Source organism: Mesitornis unicolor, unplaced genomic scaffold (genome assembly GCF_000695765.1).
Source record: "Mesitornis unicolor isolate BGI_N332 unplaced genomic scaffold, ASM69576v1 scaffold11321, whole genome shotgun sequence".
Taxonomy (NCBI): domain Eukaryota; kingdom Metazoa; phylum Chordata; class Aves; order Mesitornithiformes; family Mesitornithidae; genus Mesitornis; species Mesitornis unicolor.
The window spans coordinates 30,011-48,377 of record NW_010161765.1 but is presented as its reverse complement, the minus strand read 5'-3'; the positions used below and the strand labels follow the sequence as shown (position 1 = coordinate 48,377).

The 18,367-nt window shown below is 35.4% G+C and overlaps 1 protein-coding gene across 1 annotated transcript in view; it reads left to right on the top strand.

The window, feature by feature from the left end:
* Positions 1-1,624: 1,624 nt before the first annotated feature.
* The window catches only part of LOC104547651 (CUB and sushi domain-containing protein 1-like), a gene marked incomplete at both ends in the record, with an annotated part of 44,453 nt that continues 27,710 nt past the window's right edge, over positions 1,625-18,367 (top strand). The window contains 3 exons of the mRNA XM_010193443.1: positions 1,625-1,834; positions 12,297-12,474; positions 17,431-17,576. Coding sequence (XP_010191745.1) covers positions 1,625-1,834; positions 12,297-12,474; positions 17,431-17,576 — 534 coding nt within the window. The remainder of the gene's footprint in view (positions 1,835-12,296; positions 12,475-17,430; positions 17,577-18,367) is intronic.

Here is an 18,367-nt window from a genome sequence, read left to right as displayed (position 1 = left end):
TATATATAATATAATATTAAGTGGCTGCTCATTTATTTAGAATTTCCATGCTGCTGATGTCCAGTCATCTCTTAGAAATCACTAAATGCTGATACTGAAGTAAAGATGTTTTCAAGCTGCTTGGTGCCCTACCTCATCTTAAATCCTGAAAGCATTGTAAAATTACTGATTTTGCTCAAGTCATACTTACCATATCAGACACTGTACAAGAGATGGCTGATATTGAGACTTTGATATGTACTGTATGTGTCTCTCTATTGATAACATCAAAATAAGCTTCCTTATTCAGCAGCTGAAATACTTGTTTTCATATGTCCCGCTCTGCATAGGTCAGAGAAGGTACTAAATAACCCATATTCTTATGAGTGCTCTACAACAATCAGTTTATCTGGTAGCTTACTTAGTTTCTCCTGTAGAAAAAAAATGAATCAGTTTTGTACAAACTATTAGATATCCACAGAGAAGAAGAAAGGAGCTATACAGCAAGACAGAGTGAATGACTTATCCTCATATTTATATGTTACTATCCTGGAATGAAGAATATGTTTCCAGTGCTATGTAAGAATGTCAGGCAGAGAGTTAAGGGATTGAATTTTTCACATTGCTTTGTTGGCTCATTTAGTAACTGTGTTTTATCCCATTCCAGCTAGTTCTTCACAGTCTACCAGAACAAGGTTAGGTCCAAGCCATGCAGTTGCAAATTACTTGGTACTATTTGACTTTCAAACTAAGGGTTCATCCCTTATACCTCTTTTGATATTATATACACACATAATTCAGGAAGCCTGAATTCCAAGTCCTTACTCCACATGAAGTAGTTCCAGAACTTTAAAATACCTCTTCTCCTGAGATTATGCTTATACTGTTCAGCATTTCACTCCCTTTCATTTTGTGAGAAAGGCCTGATTCAACCACATGACTTCTGGAGAAGGTTTGCTGTGAATTATACTGACTGAGGGCCTGCACCAGTCTGGAGTTCACTGCATCTCTTAGTGCTGCATACAGAGTGGAATGGCTCTAAAGACACACTAGCCCAAGCTGGAGGGAAGAGGGAACATATATGTAGGTGACTTGGGTCAGGAAAAACAGAGTAGATAGCTGGAACTCGGTAGGTAAACTTCTGCCTCTGAAAGGTAATTCTGGTAAGTAACCTTCCCAGGTGCTGAGCTGATCCTGAGCCTCTCCAAGAGGCCTGGCCTAGCTACAGTAATGCTCTTTTGACAGAGTCCTGACCATGCTGTAACACAGCAAGATTTGTGCTGTGCTCCTCCCTTTCTGTTGGCTGGCTTAGGAACCTTACTAACATCTTATTGTTGACTTTCTGATTTCGTTTCATTGGTCCCTTCATGTGTGGTTAACATACTTATGAGGAACTGAAAAATTAGAAGCTCCAACTCCTGTAATACTTTAGCAGTTTCTTCCTTAATTTAAGGATTCCACTTTGAATGATGACTAAAATACAAATATAGTGCTTATAACAAATATTATGACATCTTTTTTTTTTGTATTTGCATGCTGTAGCTTTAAGAAATATGAGGTATAAGAATTCCATTTTTAATTTTTCTCTCTTTCTTTCTTTCTTTCTCTTTCTTCCTTTCTACCTTTCTGTTTCTTTCTTTTGCAGGTGCACACATTCAGTTTCTGAATTTCTCTACTGAAGCAAATCATGATTTCCTTGAAATTCAGAATGGGCCTTACCACACCAGCTCTATGATTGGCCAGTTTAGTGGAATGGAACTCCCATCACCCTTGCTTAGTACTACTCATGAAACACTTGTTCATTTTTACAGTGATCACTCAGAAAACAGGCAAGGATTTAAGTTGACATACCAAGGTAAGTAGGAACTAGCATGATGAAATCTATAGTTATAAAAGGAAAAACACTCTAATGTTTTTAAAATTTTTATAAATATGTTAAGCATATACTATATAGAATTTTAAAATATGTGGATTATTTAATCTGTAGGCTGAACTTCTTTACAACTGAAACTATATTGAATTGGAATCTTTATTTTGCTGATGTAAAAACGTGAAGCCAAGGTGATATCATTTTTCAAAGATCACATAGCTAATACCCTTTTCCATCCCATTAAGGTGTACTGTTACTGGAAAGTACTGCTAATATTCACTGTCTTGTTTTCCCATTTATATAATGTTGTTATATGTAATGTAATGAGGATTTCAAAATATAGTATGACTTATTTTAAGTATTCAGAACTTAAAAAAAACCACAACATAATCACCTCAAAAAGATGCTAGGAAAAAATATCAAATTATTTTACAAGGTACTTAATATTTATTGATTTTTTTTTCCTAATGTCGAAAGTTGTTAATATTGTCGTGTTTGACTTTTAAGTGTTTAGGATCTACCAGCTAAACTCACTCTACTGAGCTACTAATTAACTTATATTCCTTCTAACTCCTTTTCTGCATTCTACAAACTGATTTTGGACTTCTGATCTTTAAAAATGAAATATCTTGTGTGTGTTTATTTTTCTTCAGACATCATACATTCTCTTTGTTGCCTCTGAGATCCCAGATTGCACTAGCCATTTCTGTTGCTAGCATTTCTCCTTTGGTAGTTCTTTCTAAGATTATCATATTTTGTAGCTTCATATTACTAGGCACAAGTAACTTGCTGAACACCATTTAGAACATGGAGGAAATTGTACTTTCAATTCAAGATACTCATAACCTGAGAAGAACTTCTGGAATTATTTCTTTTCATTCCTCTGACGTGCTCTGACAGAAAATGCCAGTGGTTTACAGCTGAGCAATTTTAACGGCTGCTTTATTTTTCTTCATACAAAGTATATGTTGCTTTTGATAGGTGACTTTTCCAGTCTCACACTTGTTAACTTTGATATTTAGTAATCTTATCTTCTTGATTGTCTCTGGATTTTCCTACCTCTTTTAATACAATAATTTTGGATTTCTCTCTCTTCCTCTTAGTTGGTCTGCAATTGCTGAAACTGGACTTAAAAAACAATTCTTTGATTTCTCTGTCCCTCTCCTTTCTTACCTGTTAGAGATTTTGTTTTCTTTACAATAAGTCAACCATCAAAAAAGTCTTAGCCTGATTCACTTGGATGAAAAGACTTACACTGTTGTGTTGTCTGACTAACATAATACTTGGTGTACTTTGGCTATGACAAGTTTCAGTCAAATTTCACAGTTTCTGGAAATATTTGAAAAGAAATATTAGTAACGTGGAATCCTGAAATAATGTCCTTATTTAGAGCAAAGATGCAGCATTACTCCATAGCTATCAGTATGAAAGCCAAGGGTTAGTAGTCCTTCAGGTCTCCAAAGCACTTTCAAACTTTTCGGAAGTCTATGTTTTTGCACTTAAGATTTTTACTCTTGAGGGGAGTATGGTGCAAATACCAGAGTTAGCTGTGTGGGCTTTTAGACTTTTTTTTTAAACCTAACATCCCAGTGTTCATCTCTGAACTGGTTGGTATCCAAATGTTACCCTTAAATCACTTAGGCACTGTCTATTTCTTGAATGCAGTAAAAAGCTTTATCTCCTTAGAATTTACTCCTAGGGAATTATCTCCTAGGGAATTTACACCTCTGAGTACCATTGCCAGTCTGCTCCTTGTTGTTTTATGCTCTTATAGCTTCATGTTTTGATTTAATTTCAGCTTTGCGTAAGGAATGGTGGGTACAGCATTATGATCAAGACTAAGTTACTGAATTTGTGTGTGTTGCAAAAACTTTGTTTCACTTGTGACAAGAAGGAAATCCGTACTGATTGCCTGTTGAATGATCTGAAGCAGTTAGGATAAATTTTATTAGATATTATTTTTATTTGTAGGATAATGAGACTACTTTTAATGAGCCTGATCTTTTAAATAGCAAAATTTAATTTTAATTACACTTTTTCTGTTGTTGAAATATATATTGCACAGTTTAATTAAAAAAACAGGAGCACTGAGAAAAGGTGTGTGTTTGTTATCTCCACTGTGGTTTTGCAACCTACGAAAAACAACAAAGATAGGAAGCAACCAGAAATACTCAGAAGAACATTTCTAAATTGCATTTGAATGACAATCTTGAGTTTTTTAGACTCTTATATCTGGCAAATCTCAATATCTGAGGTGTAAACAGCACACTAGATTTGGGGGGAAGAAGAACAGTCATGGAAGTCTGATTAGCAAGCCAACTTAGCTAATTACAGGCTCGGGATACTCTGCATATAGCTGGAATGACTCAAGATATATGCTAGGTCAGAAGAAATAAATAGCTTTATGACCCTTGAGAGATTCATAATGGAATTTAGTATACATAAGAATATGATTAGTCTAATGGTTGTTAAGACATATTTGTGGTCTTTAATTCTTGGCTATATTATGACTGTTACCTCAGCCTTTTAATATTTCTGGAACATCTTTTTTCCACATAGCTTTCTCTAGGGCATCTTTAAGGGAAGCAGATAAAATGTTTTATTTGTGTTATTTTTACTGGGGGAATCCTAGTTCCTATTACTGGAACTCATAAGAGCATTTTCAGTCTGTTCTGAATTTCAATATAGCATAAAGCTGCATATGAGGCAAAAATCTTACCCTGCTATACATGGATAGCAACATGTTCCAGAAAACACAAAAAAATTCTAATTGCATTCCCTTTCTTCCACAAGCACACTCATGAACATACACAGCATGATTTGAACATGTTAAATCTGATTACCTTTATTTGGCAAAAACAACTATGATGAAGCTTCTGAGTCATAGGAATACTGGAAGGAAAAAAGGCATTGTGGAAAAACTACTATATTTCTAAAGTGGTTTCAGATGATATCTCAAGGGCTGAATACTAATGGAAATAAAATAAGATCTTTTGAGGGCTCATAGCAAATTATTTTCTTGTTCATGTGACAAAATTAAGCCATGTTTTGTGACTCTGAGTCATTGCATCTGGAAAAATTGTGTTCACTGATGCCTAAAGCAATAAAGTGAGGTTCCAGATTGCCAGTCCTATTCTGGGCTGCATCAAATTGTATCCTGGGCTTTCATAGAAAGAAGCACGACCAGTAGGTTGAGAGGTGAGTCTTCCCCTCTAATTTCCTCTCATGACACTCCACCTGAAGTACTGCATCCAGCCCTGGCACTCCCAGCACAAGAAAGATATGGACCTGTTAGAGCAGATCTAGAGGAGGGCTGCAAAAACAATCACAGAGGTGGATCACCTCTCCAATGAAGAGAGGCTGAGACAGTTGGGGGTGGTTCGACCTGGAGAAGAGAAGGTTCCAGGGAGACCTTATTGTGGCCTTTCAATGCTTAAAAGGGGCTTGTAAGAAAGATGGAGAGAGACTTTTTACCAAGGTCTTTAGTGACAAGGCAGAAGGCAACAGTTTTAAACCAAAAGATAGTAGATTTGGATAGGAAATAAGGAAGAAATATTTTATGATGAGGTTGTGAGACACTGGAACCAGTTTCACAATGAAACTGTGGATGCCCCATTCTTGCAAGTGCTCAGAGTCAGGTTGGATGAGGCTTTTAGAAATCTAATCTAGAGAAATATGTCCATGACCATGGTAGTGGGGTGGGAACTAGATGATTTTTAAAGGTTCCTTCCAACCCAACCGCTTCTAGCCTAGTCTAATCTAGGAAGTGGATTTTGTTCTTGAGTTATACACAGCATGATCCCGAAAGAATGTACAATAAGCCTAAATTAAAGTTTTAAGTGGCCTTAATTGTGAACTTTCCAAACATTTAGAGTGTTTGCATGCTCAACTCCCTGCTAATACAATTTTTCTGTAATGTCATTATTTCCATGTTGAAGTGTTATACATGTATATGGCACTTCTAAAGACAATGTCACCCTAGTATTAATCTAAGAAGGAAAGTACTTTTGAATCATAGAAACAAAATAGCAGAGGATCAGTTATATTTATTTTGTGATTTACACTCTTTTCTTACCAATGGAGAATATACTGCACAAAGAAATGCCAAATGTCAATAGGAGTTAATTTTAAAATTCAAGTATTTGACTGCTGCCAGCATTGGAATTAAATCTTTTTCTCAGATTTCCGTTACATTTGGCTTAATTTCAGACACTCAGTAGAGTTTTTTCTGCTGTGAAATAGAATATAATTTTTTAAAGCTCAGTACCAAATAAGTCTTTGGGCATGACACTCATAAAAAAAGCTTTATTTTGTGAGAAGTGACATCAGGATTTGTGAAAAATATTTGATAGTGATAACTGAATAATGAATTGCTCTGTTAAATCAGGAATAGTTGCATATATTAAAGAGGAGATTATAATTCATATTTGTATTAAAACTATAAAACATATTCTGAATGGCCTATAAATCATGATAAATCTTAGATGTATCACCTGTCTTACAGTTACTCCAATAGTTATGAGTCATCAATAGGATTTATGCCAGAAGTTACATGCAGATAGTATCTTCACATTTACACCTTTTAAAAACAAACAGACCAACCTGTGCTCTGCTTATGCGCAAGTGCTTTCACCCTTGGTTGACTGACCTTCAAATTTATGGTAATCTGCTGTAGACAGAGGTTCTATTTTTACTAAATCAAATACTAGTACAAACACTAGAAGTTTCTGCATGTGTTTTGTTTACTTTACTTACAATAAGAAGGAAAGCATAGACATATCTAAATAAGCACTAAGTAGAATTTTAGAAGGCTGGTTTTATTTTTTTTTTTAATTAACAATCCAAGGGTCTTAAAGGGATGTTACACAATTCAGACAGAGAGATGTTGATGTTCTTTCAGGATTTCCTATTTTATCTGAGCTGTTCTTGTGCTTGCTTCTCATGTATAATGGTGAGATAAGTTTTTTTCTGAAATTATTTTTAAGGCTAATTTTAAAAAATCTGAGTCTATTTTAAGTATATTTAATATGTAACCTATGAATACTGTATTGCAACAAATTAACTAATAAGGGAGGATATATATAATGTACATTCACCTCCCAAAATGTTGTACTATCAAAGTTTGCAAGTTCCAATACTTACTGTTCCAAAACACTGTCATGGTAACTACTGGGCAATGTAGTGTTGCGCCCTGTCAAATAAATCTGTGAGATCCTCTGACTCTCCAGAATCATCTTCTATTGTATTTTTAATATAATTTGCTAAGTAGATTTTTATATAACTTAACAGATTAGTCTTAGTATGTCCTATACTCTTAAATAATCTTTCTAGTACTCTATTTTGTATAAACATGTTGATAATAATATTATCTGTAGTAGTACTACATGAATAATGATAGCAGGAGTAATAATAGCATTAAACTTTAATAAGCTAGATTTAGCACAAAATTTAATGAACCATTATTAAAGCAGAATAAAGCCTTTTGTATTTCCTTTCCAACAGCAATTCCAGTTACTAAGTTTTCATTTTATTTTCTTATTTTTTTTGTCATTTCGGGGAAGTGGAGTCTGATTTAGAAGGATTTCAGAATAAATGTGGTATCTCCACATCTCTTCCAGCCTTGCAATGTTACCAGCACTGGATTCTGGATTCACTAGTGATTTAGGGGGAAAGAAAGAGAAGGCTTTCTTAAAATAAATCTTCTACATGTTTCATAGCATGATTATCATCAGCAATGGCAAAAAAAAGTCATGGCAGTTGCTATACATCAGTGAAATAATTAAGTACAAAGTTAATCTTAAGAAGCACTTAAGCACACCTAAGTCATATGTTTAGCTTAATCTTGCTGAAATGGCTTTTTAATTAGATTATACGAATTGATAATAATAAAGATGTACTTCTAGGATTAACATGTTCATATTGTAATAATTAGCTTTGAAAAAAAACCAAAACACTTTGATCAAAAATATACTCTTCAACTCAGTGTATTTCTAGAGCTTCGACTTAACAGCACGTAATAATATACACATACACTGGTATTACTGCTCCATAAAAGGAATGCTCAGAGAAAGCAAGCATGGCATTCATGTTCTCAATAATTATTTCTTAAATGGCAGTTACTTGCTGTCTTATCTATGTGAAATTTTTTGTGAATGATTCTACATAACATTTTTATAAAACGTTTTTGCTGCTTGTGGAGCTATTTACCATTTAAATATTCTAAAGAAATACATCTTCAATACGAAAACATGTAGCTTTTAACCATTTTCGTATCTTAGCAGATGTTATTAATGAAAGCTCGCTCTGAAATTTCATCACATTGTTTTGTATAATTAAATGTGTTTACTTGAATAATATTTTGAGGTCTTTGAAAGCATAAAACCTGACATTAAATATGATAAATCATTAATGTGATTTTTTAATATGGAGATATAGCTAGAAATAACTTTTTCCTTGGTGGAGGTCTTTCATTTTTCTAGATCTTTCTGGTGTTTTGTGACTTAGTAGTCTTTCATTAATTATTATTTTTTTGGTCAGGTGATTTTTTTGTTGTATCATTTAATATATATGTTAAAATTTTGTATTTCATAAAATTTTAATGAATTAATTACTTTGTTATAAGTTACAAGAATACTTACTGTGGTGTTTAAGCGTGAAAACACATTTAAACTATTGCTGTGATTATTTGTGTGCTGATTTATTCAAGTAATTGTACAATTTAATTGATGCAGGTAATGAACAAACTGAAATATTGCCAGTCAGATAAATATAAGCCACTATAGTAATATACATGCTTGTCCTCAATTTAAAATGTTTCATTTCCTATGTAGTGCTCATAGTGCTGCAAAACTCCATTTTTTGTTGTGTTTTGGTTACATTCATTCCTAGTAGTTGGCAAACAGAGCAGTAAATGAATGTTATCAGAAAAAAAACTCACCTCAAGTTCTTATGCCACCATTAATTGTATAAATACACTTGCATGTTAATTAAAAAGAAAAAATATTCAGAGTTTGGAAATTGCACTGTGAACATGGTCATTCAATAGATATGCATTTTTAAGAACTATAAGTTAATTTCAGGCATCATGGACAAATTTCCTAAATAATTTTATTATTTCTTACTTGGAATGAATTGCATTGTTTTTTGTATATCAGGATAGGAAAAATATATTTGAAAAATTCTTTGATAATTTTTAATCTTGTGAATCTTAGAAAAGTGATCACTTATCAAATTTGTTCAATTAAATTATTAGTATTACAATGGGCAGCTTTTGGATTCATTGTTGCTGCATTCAGAGCAAGATTATTTTTATTTCAGCCTTAACATATTACGTTAAAACTGTAATATGAAAGTATATAACTGTAAATAAAGTTTATTGAAATATTTGAAGTGCTCATAAAATTATGTCACTTAGTGACATACTAAGTATATCCATCTTACTTATTAAATAAATTGATTCGGCGTATCTTGGTTAAAAAAATTATCCTATTATAAAACTCCTTCGCACATTTTAGACACTAGGTCTAAGCCTAGATATTTATTTAAAAATACGTAATTTATATAATAACTTAATCTGAAGCTTCAACATTAACTACTAAAACACTATTTTATCTTCGTGCCCTGCACCCAAAGTTTCTTTGACTTTCCTCTCCAAATTTGTGTTGTAGATGGCAATTCATTCTGTTCCAGATTGTGACCTATCCTATGCTTTGTCTCTAGAGATAATTTTTTCGTTCCTCATCAAGGTCTGGATGGTCCCAGTGGGTGATTTATTTCTTGTTATCTGTTAATCACTCTAATACTGGTGTTTGGCATTACAGTGTTTACTTATTTTGGAATGCATTACAGAATTTATATTAAAGTTTACTTCCTGTGTTGAGAGTCCTCTAGGCAGTAAAAAGTACTACTGTTCTCTTCCAGCTTATGAGTTACAGAACTGCCCTGATCCTCCTCCTTTTTTGAATGGATATATAGTCAACTCAGATTACAGTGTGGGTCAGTCAGTATCATTTGAATGTTATCCTGGATATGTATTGAGGGGTCAACCTGTTCTCACATGCCAGCATGGAATCAACAGGAATTGGAACTATCATTTCCCCAGATGTGAAGGTAACTTTCTTATAGTACTTTTGCCTCAGAACTCACAATAATATCTGATTTTTGTTTACTTATTTGTGTTCATGTATGTAATGCAGCTTTTGCTGAAGTACTGCAACTTTATCCTAACCTCGAGTGTGAGCAGCTGAAATCAGAATAGTATGTGCTTTTATAAATCATTCATATTTTATGAATCATGTTCCTCAGTGGTGATTTATTGTTCCTATTAATATCTGTCAGTTGTACCGATTATGAGACATGATATGGCCAGAAATTATCTTAAACTCCATGTGGTCTTTTTTTTTCCCTTCTTTTTTCTGATTTGGGGCTGAGGGTGGCAGTGTACAATGTAACATATAACATTTTCCATTTTAAAGCTTTTAATTGGACTTTCATGTAAAGAATACAACAGCAGAAAAAAAACTGACAATCCTTTAGACCTTTAGAGGCTTTGACAAAGTCTCGTGTAGGATTTTATGACAAAACTAGGTAGTCGTGTAGAACTCAAGTAGTATCATAGATAATCAACTAAGTAGATATAAAACAGGTTGTAAAAAATTATTTGCATCATAACAAGAGGCTGTGACAGAGTTATCTGTGACACTTTTTTATTTCTGAAACAATTTATTGACCTGTCATGAATAACAAGGCTATAAGAGGAATTAGACTGTCTTTACTGAGATATGATCAATCTGCATCCTTTGTAGAGTATTAGAGAATAATGGAGGGAAAATTAAAAAAAAATACCATCATTGACAGCATTAATAAATCTGTCAAAAATATGATAAACTCAAAATATATTTAAGTGTAAAACTTCTATCAGAAAAATCCTATATGTTAACTAGAACTTAAAGGATTTTCCACTTGTCACTATATTAGTGTCAGGAAGTGTATTTCAGTGTAATAAGCATACTTGTCAAATATGGAGTACTATGAAGAGGAGTGATTACGTTTCTGAGACTAGGCAATCTGATGCACGGAGCACCCTAAATGCAGGGGATTAGGGAACAGTAAAAAATGGACTCAATTCACATTTTCATCATAGAACCAGCAGAGCTGATAGACATGGCCAGCTGTCATTGGCCTGCACATTGCAACCATGAGTCAGATAGATAGTACCAACCCTTTGTCTTCCTTAGCTCATTACCTTTTTTGGACACTAGTTGGTTGTAGTTCAGGTACACATGAAGATCTGTTCTAAGATGGGAAGATGTACTAAATGCATCATACTAGCTGGTATTGCTATGGATTAAGAAAGAGAAGTGGTTAAAGACTCCTTAACCTGTACTATAAATCAAGTTATTATTAAAAGAATTCCTCCAAAAAAGGCTACTTGTCAACTAGCCAGGTGACCATACTACCCCAATGGTATAGCAGTTTTAAACCATACATCCTTCTGTGTTTCTCAGTTTTTCCATTTTCCTTTTTCCTTTTCTCTTTTTCTTTCCCTTTTCCTTTATCACTTGTTGAAAGGGAAAAAAAAATGAAGAGGGTCTGCATGAGAGTCATACGAACTCTGACAATAATATTAACTTTATGGTAAGATCTAATGAGAAAAGTTCCACAGCTAGATTGAGTGCACACAGATGAGATTAAGGTCTCACTTAAATGGGTGAGACTCATTAGTTTTCACTAATGGCCATATGTCTACTCAGATCCATGCTTGCATCCATAATCAGTCAGTTGCCCCACACTGAGACTCGAAAGAGAGCACATTATTACATATTTGCTACCCTTGAATTAAATCAACTGCCTTTTCATGGCAAATTCATTTGCCTACAGATTTCATTCAGCAAGTGTATGCTAATTTGCGATTCTGTCTTCATTTTACTTGTCATATGAATAATTAGCATACAAACTGCAATTGAAGTACCATTAAACATGGCTAAAAACTGTCAGAAATAAAGTGTAATGCTATTTGGGGCAGTGAAAGAACAATTGGCCCTTTTTTTTTTCAGCACTGTGTTCCAGTTCAGTTAGGGTTCAGTATTACGGAAACATGCAGACATTGTTTGCTTGTTTACTTATTTCTTAATCTTCAATGTAAGGAAAAGGTTCCCTTCTTAAATGTGTGCTAAATTAGTTTCAAGAATTCTGTGTGCAAGCAGTACTCCTGATAGATTTTGGTGGACTTTAAGAAATAAAATCAGAAAGACATCAGGATAAAAAATTTCTTAGAAATAATACTTTCTGTCTCTGAGAAGCAACTAACCAAGTAGAAAATGCTGTCTTTAAGACCTAGATTGTCTTGTGCTGTGTGGTTTTTAGGATTTGGGAGTATTTTGATATTCCATTTGTAACATGCAAAAGTATGTTTCTCCTACTAATTTTTCATTTGTTTTCTTTTCAGCTCCTTGTGGCTACAATGTAACTGCTCAGAATGGTACAGTTTATTCCCCAGGATTTCCAGATGAATATCCAAATTCCAAGGACTGTACTTGGTTAATTATTGTACCTCCAGGCCATGGGATTTATATCAACTTTACCTTACTCCAAACTGAGCCTGTGAATGACTACATTGCAGTTTGGTATGCAATTTTTCAAAACAAAAATGGTTTTTTTTCTGTTTGAGTTATCAGATCTCACTGTCCCAATATACAGCTTTTGCTTGGTATTTCTCTTCAGATTGGCACATGTGCCAAAGAACAGCATAAAGCAAGTCCAACAATTATATGGAAAAAAAATAATGATATATCACTCCCTGAACTCTTTAGGAATATTGTTACAAAAATACTTTGAATCTCAATTGCAGTTAGTTCTTCTTTGAGCTCTCTGTTTTCTAAGTGAGATCATGTGAGGTCGAAGTGATGTAATAATCTGCATAATGTTGCTTTATATGTTCCATGAACATATGAGGCAATATCACAGAATCACAGAATGGTAGGGGTTGGAAGGGATCTTGAAAGATCATCTAGTCCAACCCTACTGCTAGAGCAGGATCACCTAGAGAAGATCACACTGGAACATGTCCAGGCAGGTTTTGAATGTCTTCAGAGAAGGAGACTCCACAACCTCTCTGGGCAGCCTGTTCCAGTGCTGTGTTAACATTATGTGTGTTCCAGTTTGTGACCATTGCCTCTTGTCCTGTCACTGGGCACAACTGAGAAGAGTCTGATCCCATCCTCCTGACAACTACCCTTTAGATATTTATAAACATTAATGAGATCCTCTCTCAGTCTCCTCTTTTCGAGGCTAAACAGACCCAGCTCTCTCAGCCTTTGCTCATATGGGAGATGCTCCAGTCCCCTCATCGTCTTAGTGGCTCTATGCTGGACTCTCTCTAGTAGTTCCTTGTCCTTCTTGAACTGGAGAGCCCAGAACTGGACACAGTATTCAGATGTGGCCTCACTGGGGCATAGTAGAGGAGGAGGAGAACCTTCCTTGACCTACTGATCACAATCTTAGTGCATCCCAGAATGCTGTTGGCTTTCTTTGCTGGCTCATGGTCAGCCTGCTGTCTACTAGGACTCCCAGGTCCTTTTCCCCTGAGCTGCTCTCCAGCAGGTCAGCCCCCATTCTGTACTGATACATGGGGTTGTTCTTCCCCAGATGCAGTACTCTATACTTGTCCTCGTTGAATTTCATGAAGTTTCTCCCCACTCAACTCTCCAGCCTGTCCAGGTCACACTGAATGGCAGCACAACCTTCTGGTGTGTCAGCCACTCCTCCCAGCTTTGTATCATCAGCAAATTTGCAGAGGGTACACTCTATCCCATCGTCCAGGTCACTGATGAATATATTGAACAGAGCTGGACCCAGTTCTGACCCCTGAGGGACACCACTAGGCATGGGCCTCCAGCTAGTCTCCACCCCACTGACTACAGCTCTCTGAGTTCTGCTCTTCAGCCAGTTCCCAATCGACCTCACTATCCAGTCATCCAATCCACACTTCTTAAATTTGGCTCTGAGGATATCATGAGAGACGATGTCAAAAGCCTTGCTGACTTCCCCTTGGTGAATCCATGTTGACTGCTCCTGATAACCCTCTTTTCCTTGACGTATTTTGAGATGGCACCAAGAACAAGCTGTTCCAGGGATGGAGGTGAGGCTGACTTGTCTGTAGTTGCCCAGGTCCTACTTCTTGCCCTTTTTGAAAACTGAAGTGAAATTTACTTTCCTCCAGTCCTCAGGCACCTCTCTTGTTCTCCAGGAAATTTTAAAGTTGATGGAGAGTGGCCTAGCGATGAATTCTGCCAGCAGCCTAAACACTCATGATTGCGTACTGTTGGGGCTGATGGATTTGTAGATGTCTGGTTTACATAATTCTTCTTTAACCCAATCCTCTTCAGCCGAGGCAGTCTTACTTTTTCCTGACTTCCTCTGTGATCTCAGAGGTCTGGGACTCCTGATGACTGGCTTTTAGCAGTAAAGACAGAGGTAAAGAAGACATTCTGTAACTCTGCCTTCTCTGTATCCTCTGTCACCAGGGCACCCACTTCATTCAGTAGTGGGCCCGCATGAAAATGGCCTACTATTCCTCTAAAAACAAAGGAATCTAGCCTCCCTTCTGCCTCCAATGTACTTGAAGAAGCCTTTCTTGCCAGTTTTAATTCTAAGGAGGCCTGAGCTTTCCTTGTTGCATCCCTACATCCTCTGACAGCATTATTGTATTCCTCCCAAGTGGTCAGCCCCTTCTTCCATTTTCTTTAAACTTCCTTCTTCCACTTGAGTTTATCAAGTAGCTTCCAGCTCAGCCATGCAGGTCTCCTGGCTCCATTACTTTATTTTCTACTCATCAGGGTGCTCTGATCTTGAGCTTGGAGGAAATGGTGCTTGAGTATTAACCAACTCTCATGGACCCCCCTACATTGTAGTGCTCTATCCGATGGGATTTCTCCAAGAAATTCCTTGAAGAGGCCAAAGTTAGCCCTTTTGAAGTCCAGGGTTGTGATCCTGCTTGTTGGTCTGTGCCTACTGCACATGATCCTGAACTCCACCATCTCATGGTCACTACAGTCAAGGCTGCCCACCTCCTTCACATCCTCAACCAGTCCCTCCTTGTTTGTCAGTACAAGGTCTAGCAGCACTCCTCTCTCTGTTGGCTCCACCATCAACTGTGTCAAGAAGTTATCATCAGTGCACTGCAGGAGTCTCCTGTACTGTGTGCCTGGCTGTGTAAACTTTCCAGCAAATATCAGGATAATTGAAGTTCCCCATGATAACCAGGGCCTGTGATTGTGAGCTGCCTGTAGAAGGCCTCATCAGCTTCCTGTTAGTTGTGACAAAACCTTTTGACATCTTTAGGCATTAACTAATTTAGACATTAATTGACATTTTCCAAATTTTTCTTAATACATCTGATAGACATACTCTGTATTTCTTGTACCCTTGTACCTCTATGTGTTTAAGCTTCATATTGTGTGTTCCCCTTCTCTGAACTTGTATTTCTTACCTCCCAAACCCATCTCAATTTTGTATCTTCAGCTGAAGGAAGAGGTCTCAGGGCTGTCTAAATTCTTGCAGGAGAATTTACGGCACTGAAGGACAGGCATAGATAATGCTGAAGTTGTAACATACTATTTCATCTGTGGCTAACTCTTTTCCTTACTCCATATAACGTGCAATGTGACTTGACTTTCAATATAGTTTGGCAAAAAAACCAGTTTGCACAGAATACAGGATCTCATCTCCCAGCTAGTCCACTATTTCCGTTCCTATTGCTGTCTGGGGAGAGTTTTTTTCCAGAGAGTGGTACTAAATTCTATATAATACAGAGAAAATCCAGTCAGTATATATAGATGCATAACTGTTTATGAGTTGCCATTTAGCTACCTCTGGTATTTGCATTACCTATAAATCCAAGTCTAAAATGCATCATAGATTATCCTCTCTGGCATGTTACATAATAACTAAAAAAAGTCTTCACTGACAAGGATCTAATTGTATCAATTTCTTTTTGCCTAAGCAATCAAGTCCTAAAATCGTTTCAGCTTTTTGAACTTGTTTGGCTGAAGTATGTGTTGAATTCCTGAATTGTTAAATTCTTTCAATAAAGATTTTAAAACAATAATCTTACATCTTATCTCCTTTAGTTCCAATTGCCTGTGAATTACAAACATCCTTTCTTTAGAATTGTTTTCTGAAGTATCAGTGATGGTTAGCTCCTGAATTTGCTGGAAAGAGACTGTTCAGTGTAATTTTGTTTAAATCATTCATGTATATGCCTGTCCCTAAACCACAACAATGCCATTCATTTCTGCACAAAAAAGTCACATCTCAATATCAAAGCTCTTCTAAAATTATTTTTATTTTCCCACTGAGAATCAGACTTTTAAAAGGAAAACATAAGTAAATTGTCAAGTTCCTATTCAATATCCATTACTTTCACTCTTGTTTTCAAGGCAGCAGGAAGAAGGAAACTCATTTTTATGTCAAGACACCTATAAGTTAATTTTTCTTGTTGTCACTAATACTAGTGTAGAAATTGGAAGCCTGAATAATCCTGAAAAACTGTACAAGAGAAAAATAATTCTTTTAAATAATATTTGTAAAAATACAAGTTGCATGTACAATTTATATACATCGCCTACATTCTTTAAAAACTTGAACCAGAGTTTGTCCATATAGTGGATTTTTCTTTTTATCAACAGACTTTCTTGATAGATTTGAGATAGACAAAAGTTGGTTAATGCTTGGCTTCTTAACAGTACAACTGAGGTGAACAAATATCCCTCTGATTTAAACACATTGAAAGTCAAAAAAATAACAGCTTTTAGAGAGCTGCTAGAAAATCTCAGGCCTTCTAAAATACATACCACAGATGCCTTTTTATTCAGTTTAGAATTGTTATATGTACTATGCAAAAAGACAAGTAAGTGTTGCATTTCTCAAAAGATCCTTTGGTAATGAAAGCAGGGCGTTTTGTTTGTTTATTTATTCTGCCTGTTCAAGCCTGACCATTCTACATGTTGATACTGAAAATAAGTGCAGCCTACTGATACTGTTTCTTTGGATGTCTATCATACTGTTCAAAAACACAAAACGTTTTTTTCCTTGGTTTGTTTTTTTTTTTTCCTTAGGAGATATATTTGACTCTTTGGAAGGAATTTAAATGGCAAATGCAGCTTGCAACTTCTTCACCTCTGTATGTGTTAGTCATGTGTAAAGACTTGTAGGATCTGGGTCAAAAATGTTAAAAATAGGATGAGATTACAAGAGTTTTCTAGATTATTTTTTTTCTAGTTGATGTGTACATAAGAATTCTTGGCAGGAACAGATAGGGAAGATTTCAGTCAGCCAATGTATTTCATGCCCATGGAAATATAAAAGCTATTGTTAAGTACTCCTGGACTCTCAAAAAATATTGGGCTTTGAAATTAGAAATTCTATGTTGCTAGAAATAAAAAGAAAACAAAACTCATTTTGAATCATTAAGAAAAGATTTTTTACAAAAATTTAACCTGTTCCCCAGAGAAAAGAGGCTGTTAATTTAAATGCTCTGTACAGTATTTCTTCAGCTGATTTTTTTATGTTTCACTTTATAGGGATGGTCCTGACCATAATTCACCGCAGCTGGGAGTTTTCAGTGGGAACACAGCTCTAGAAACAGCTTACAGTTCCACCAATCAAGTTCTCCTCAAATTTCACAGTGATTTTTCAACAGGAGGATTCTTTGTCCTCAATTTTCATGGTCAGTTTCCTTTATATCATTACATCTAATTGCCCAATCAATTAGTGAATTTTAAAAATATTTCTTAACTTTTTTATTTACTGCATGATCTTAAATAATTTTACTTTGATTCATGGGTTTGCTGGGGTTTTTTTTACACAGCAATACAAGTTAGTTTTTAAAATCACATGTTGAAAAAATCTTAAGAACATTCATTTGTGTCTTTGAATACACTAATGTTGTATCTTAAATGTTAAGATATCTAAAATGAGCTTTTACTTTTTAAATTATTTTGACACATTTATTAGTTAAGTTACTTTTAACCTTCTATAATAGAATTCTTCACCAGCTGGCTAATCCTAGCACTCATGGTCAGAAGTGTTGATGGGATGGTGTGGGAGGGTTGAACAACAGCTTTAAGTCTGATATCCAGCAAAATACTTCGTTCAAAGTTACGGTCAGGGCTATAGGACGTGCAAATTAGACATCTAACTCAGAAGTGAAATGCTGAATTCTAGTTCTAGTTGTAATTTTGACTAATCCATCCAAATTGTGTCTATAAATGGAAGATTGTTATCCTTCTGGATTGCAAGTCAGAAAGACAGAGTGAATTCGTTCACAAGGACAGAAGGAAATTCCACAGAGAGTACCTCTCTATTTACATTGGGAAGTCTTTACAAAACCAGTACTCAAGATTTGAAATGGTCTTCTTGTCTGTAGTTTTCTCCTAAAAGAAGGGCATGATGCGTAGTAACCTAAAGCACTTATCTGAGAAGCAAAAACTAGAGTACCTGGCTTTAGTCATCATTCAG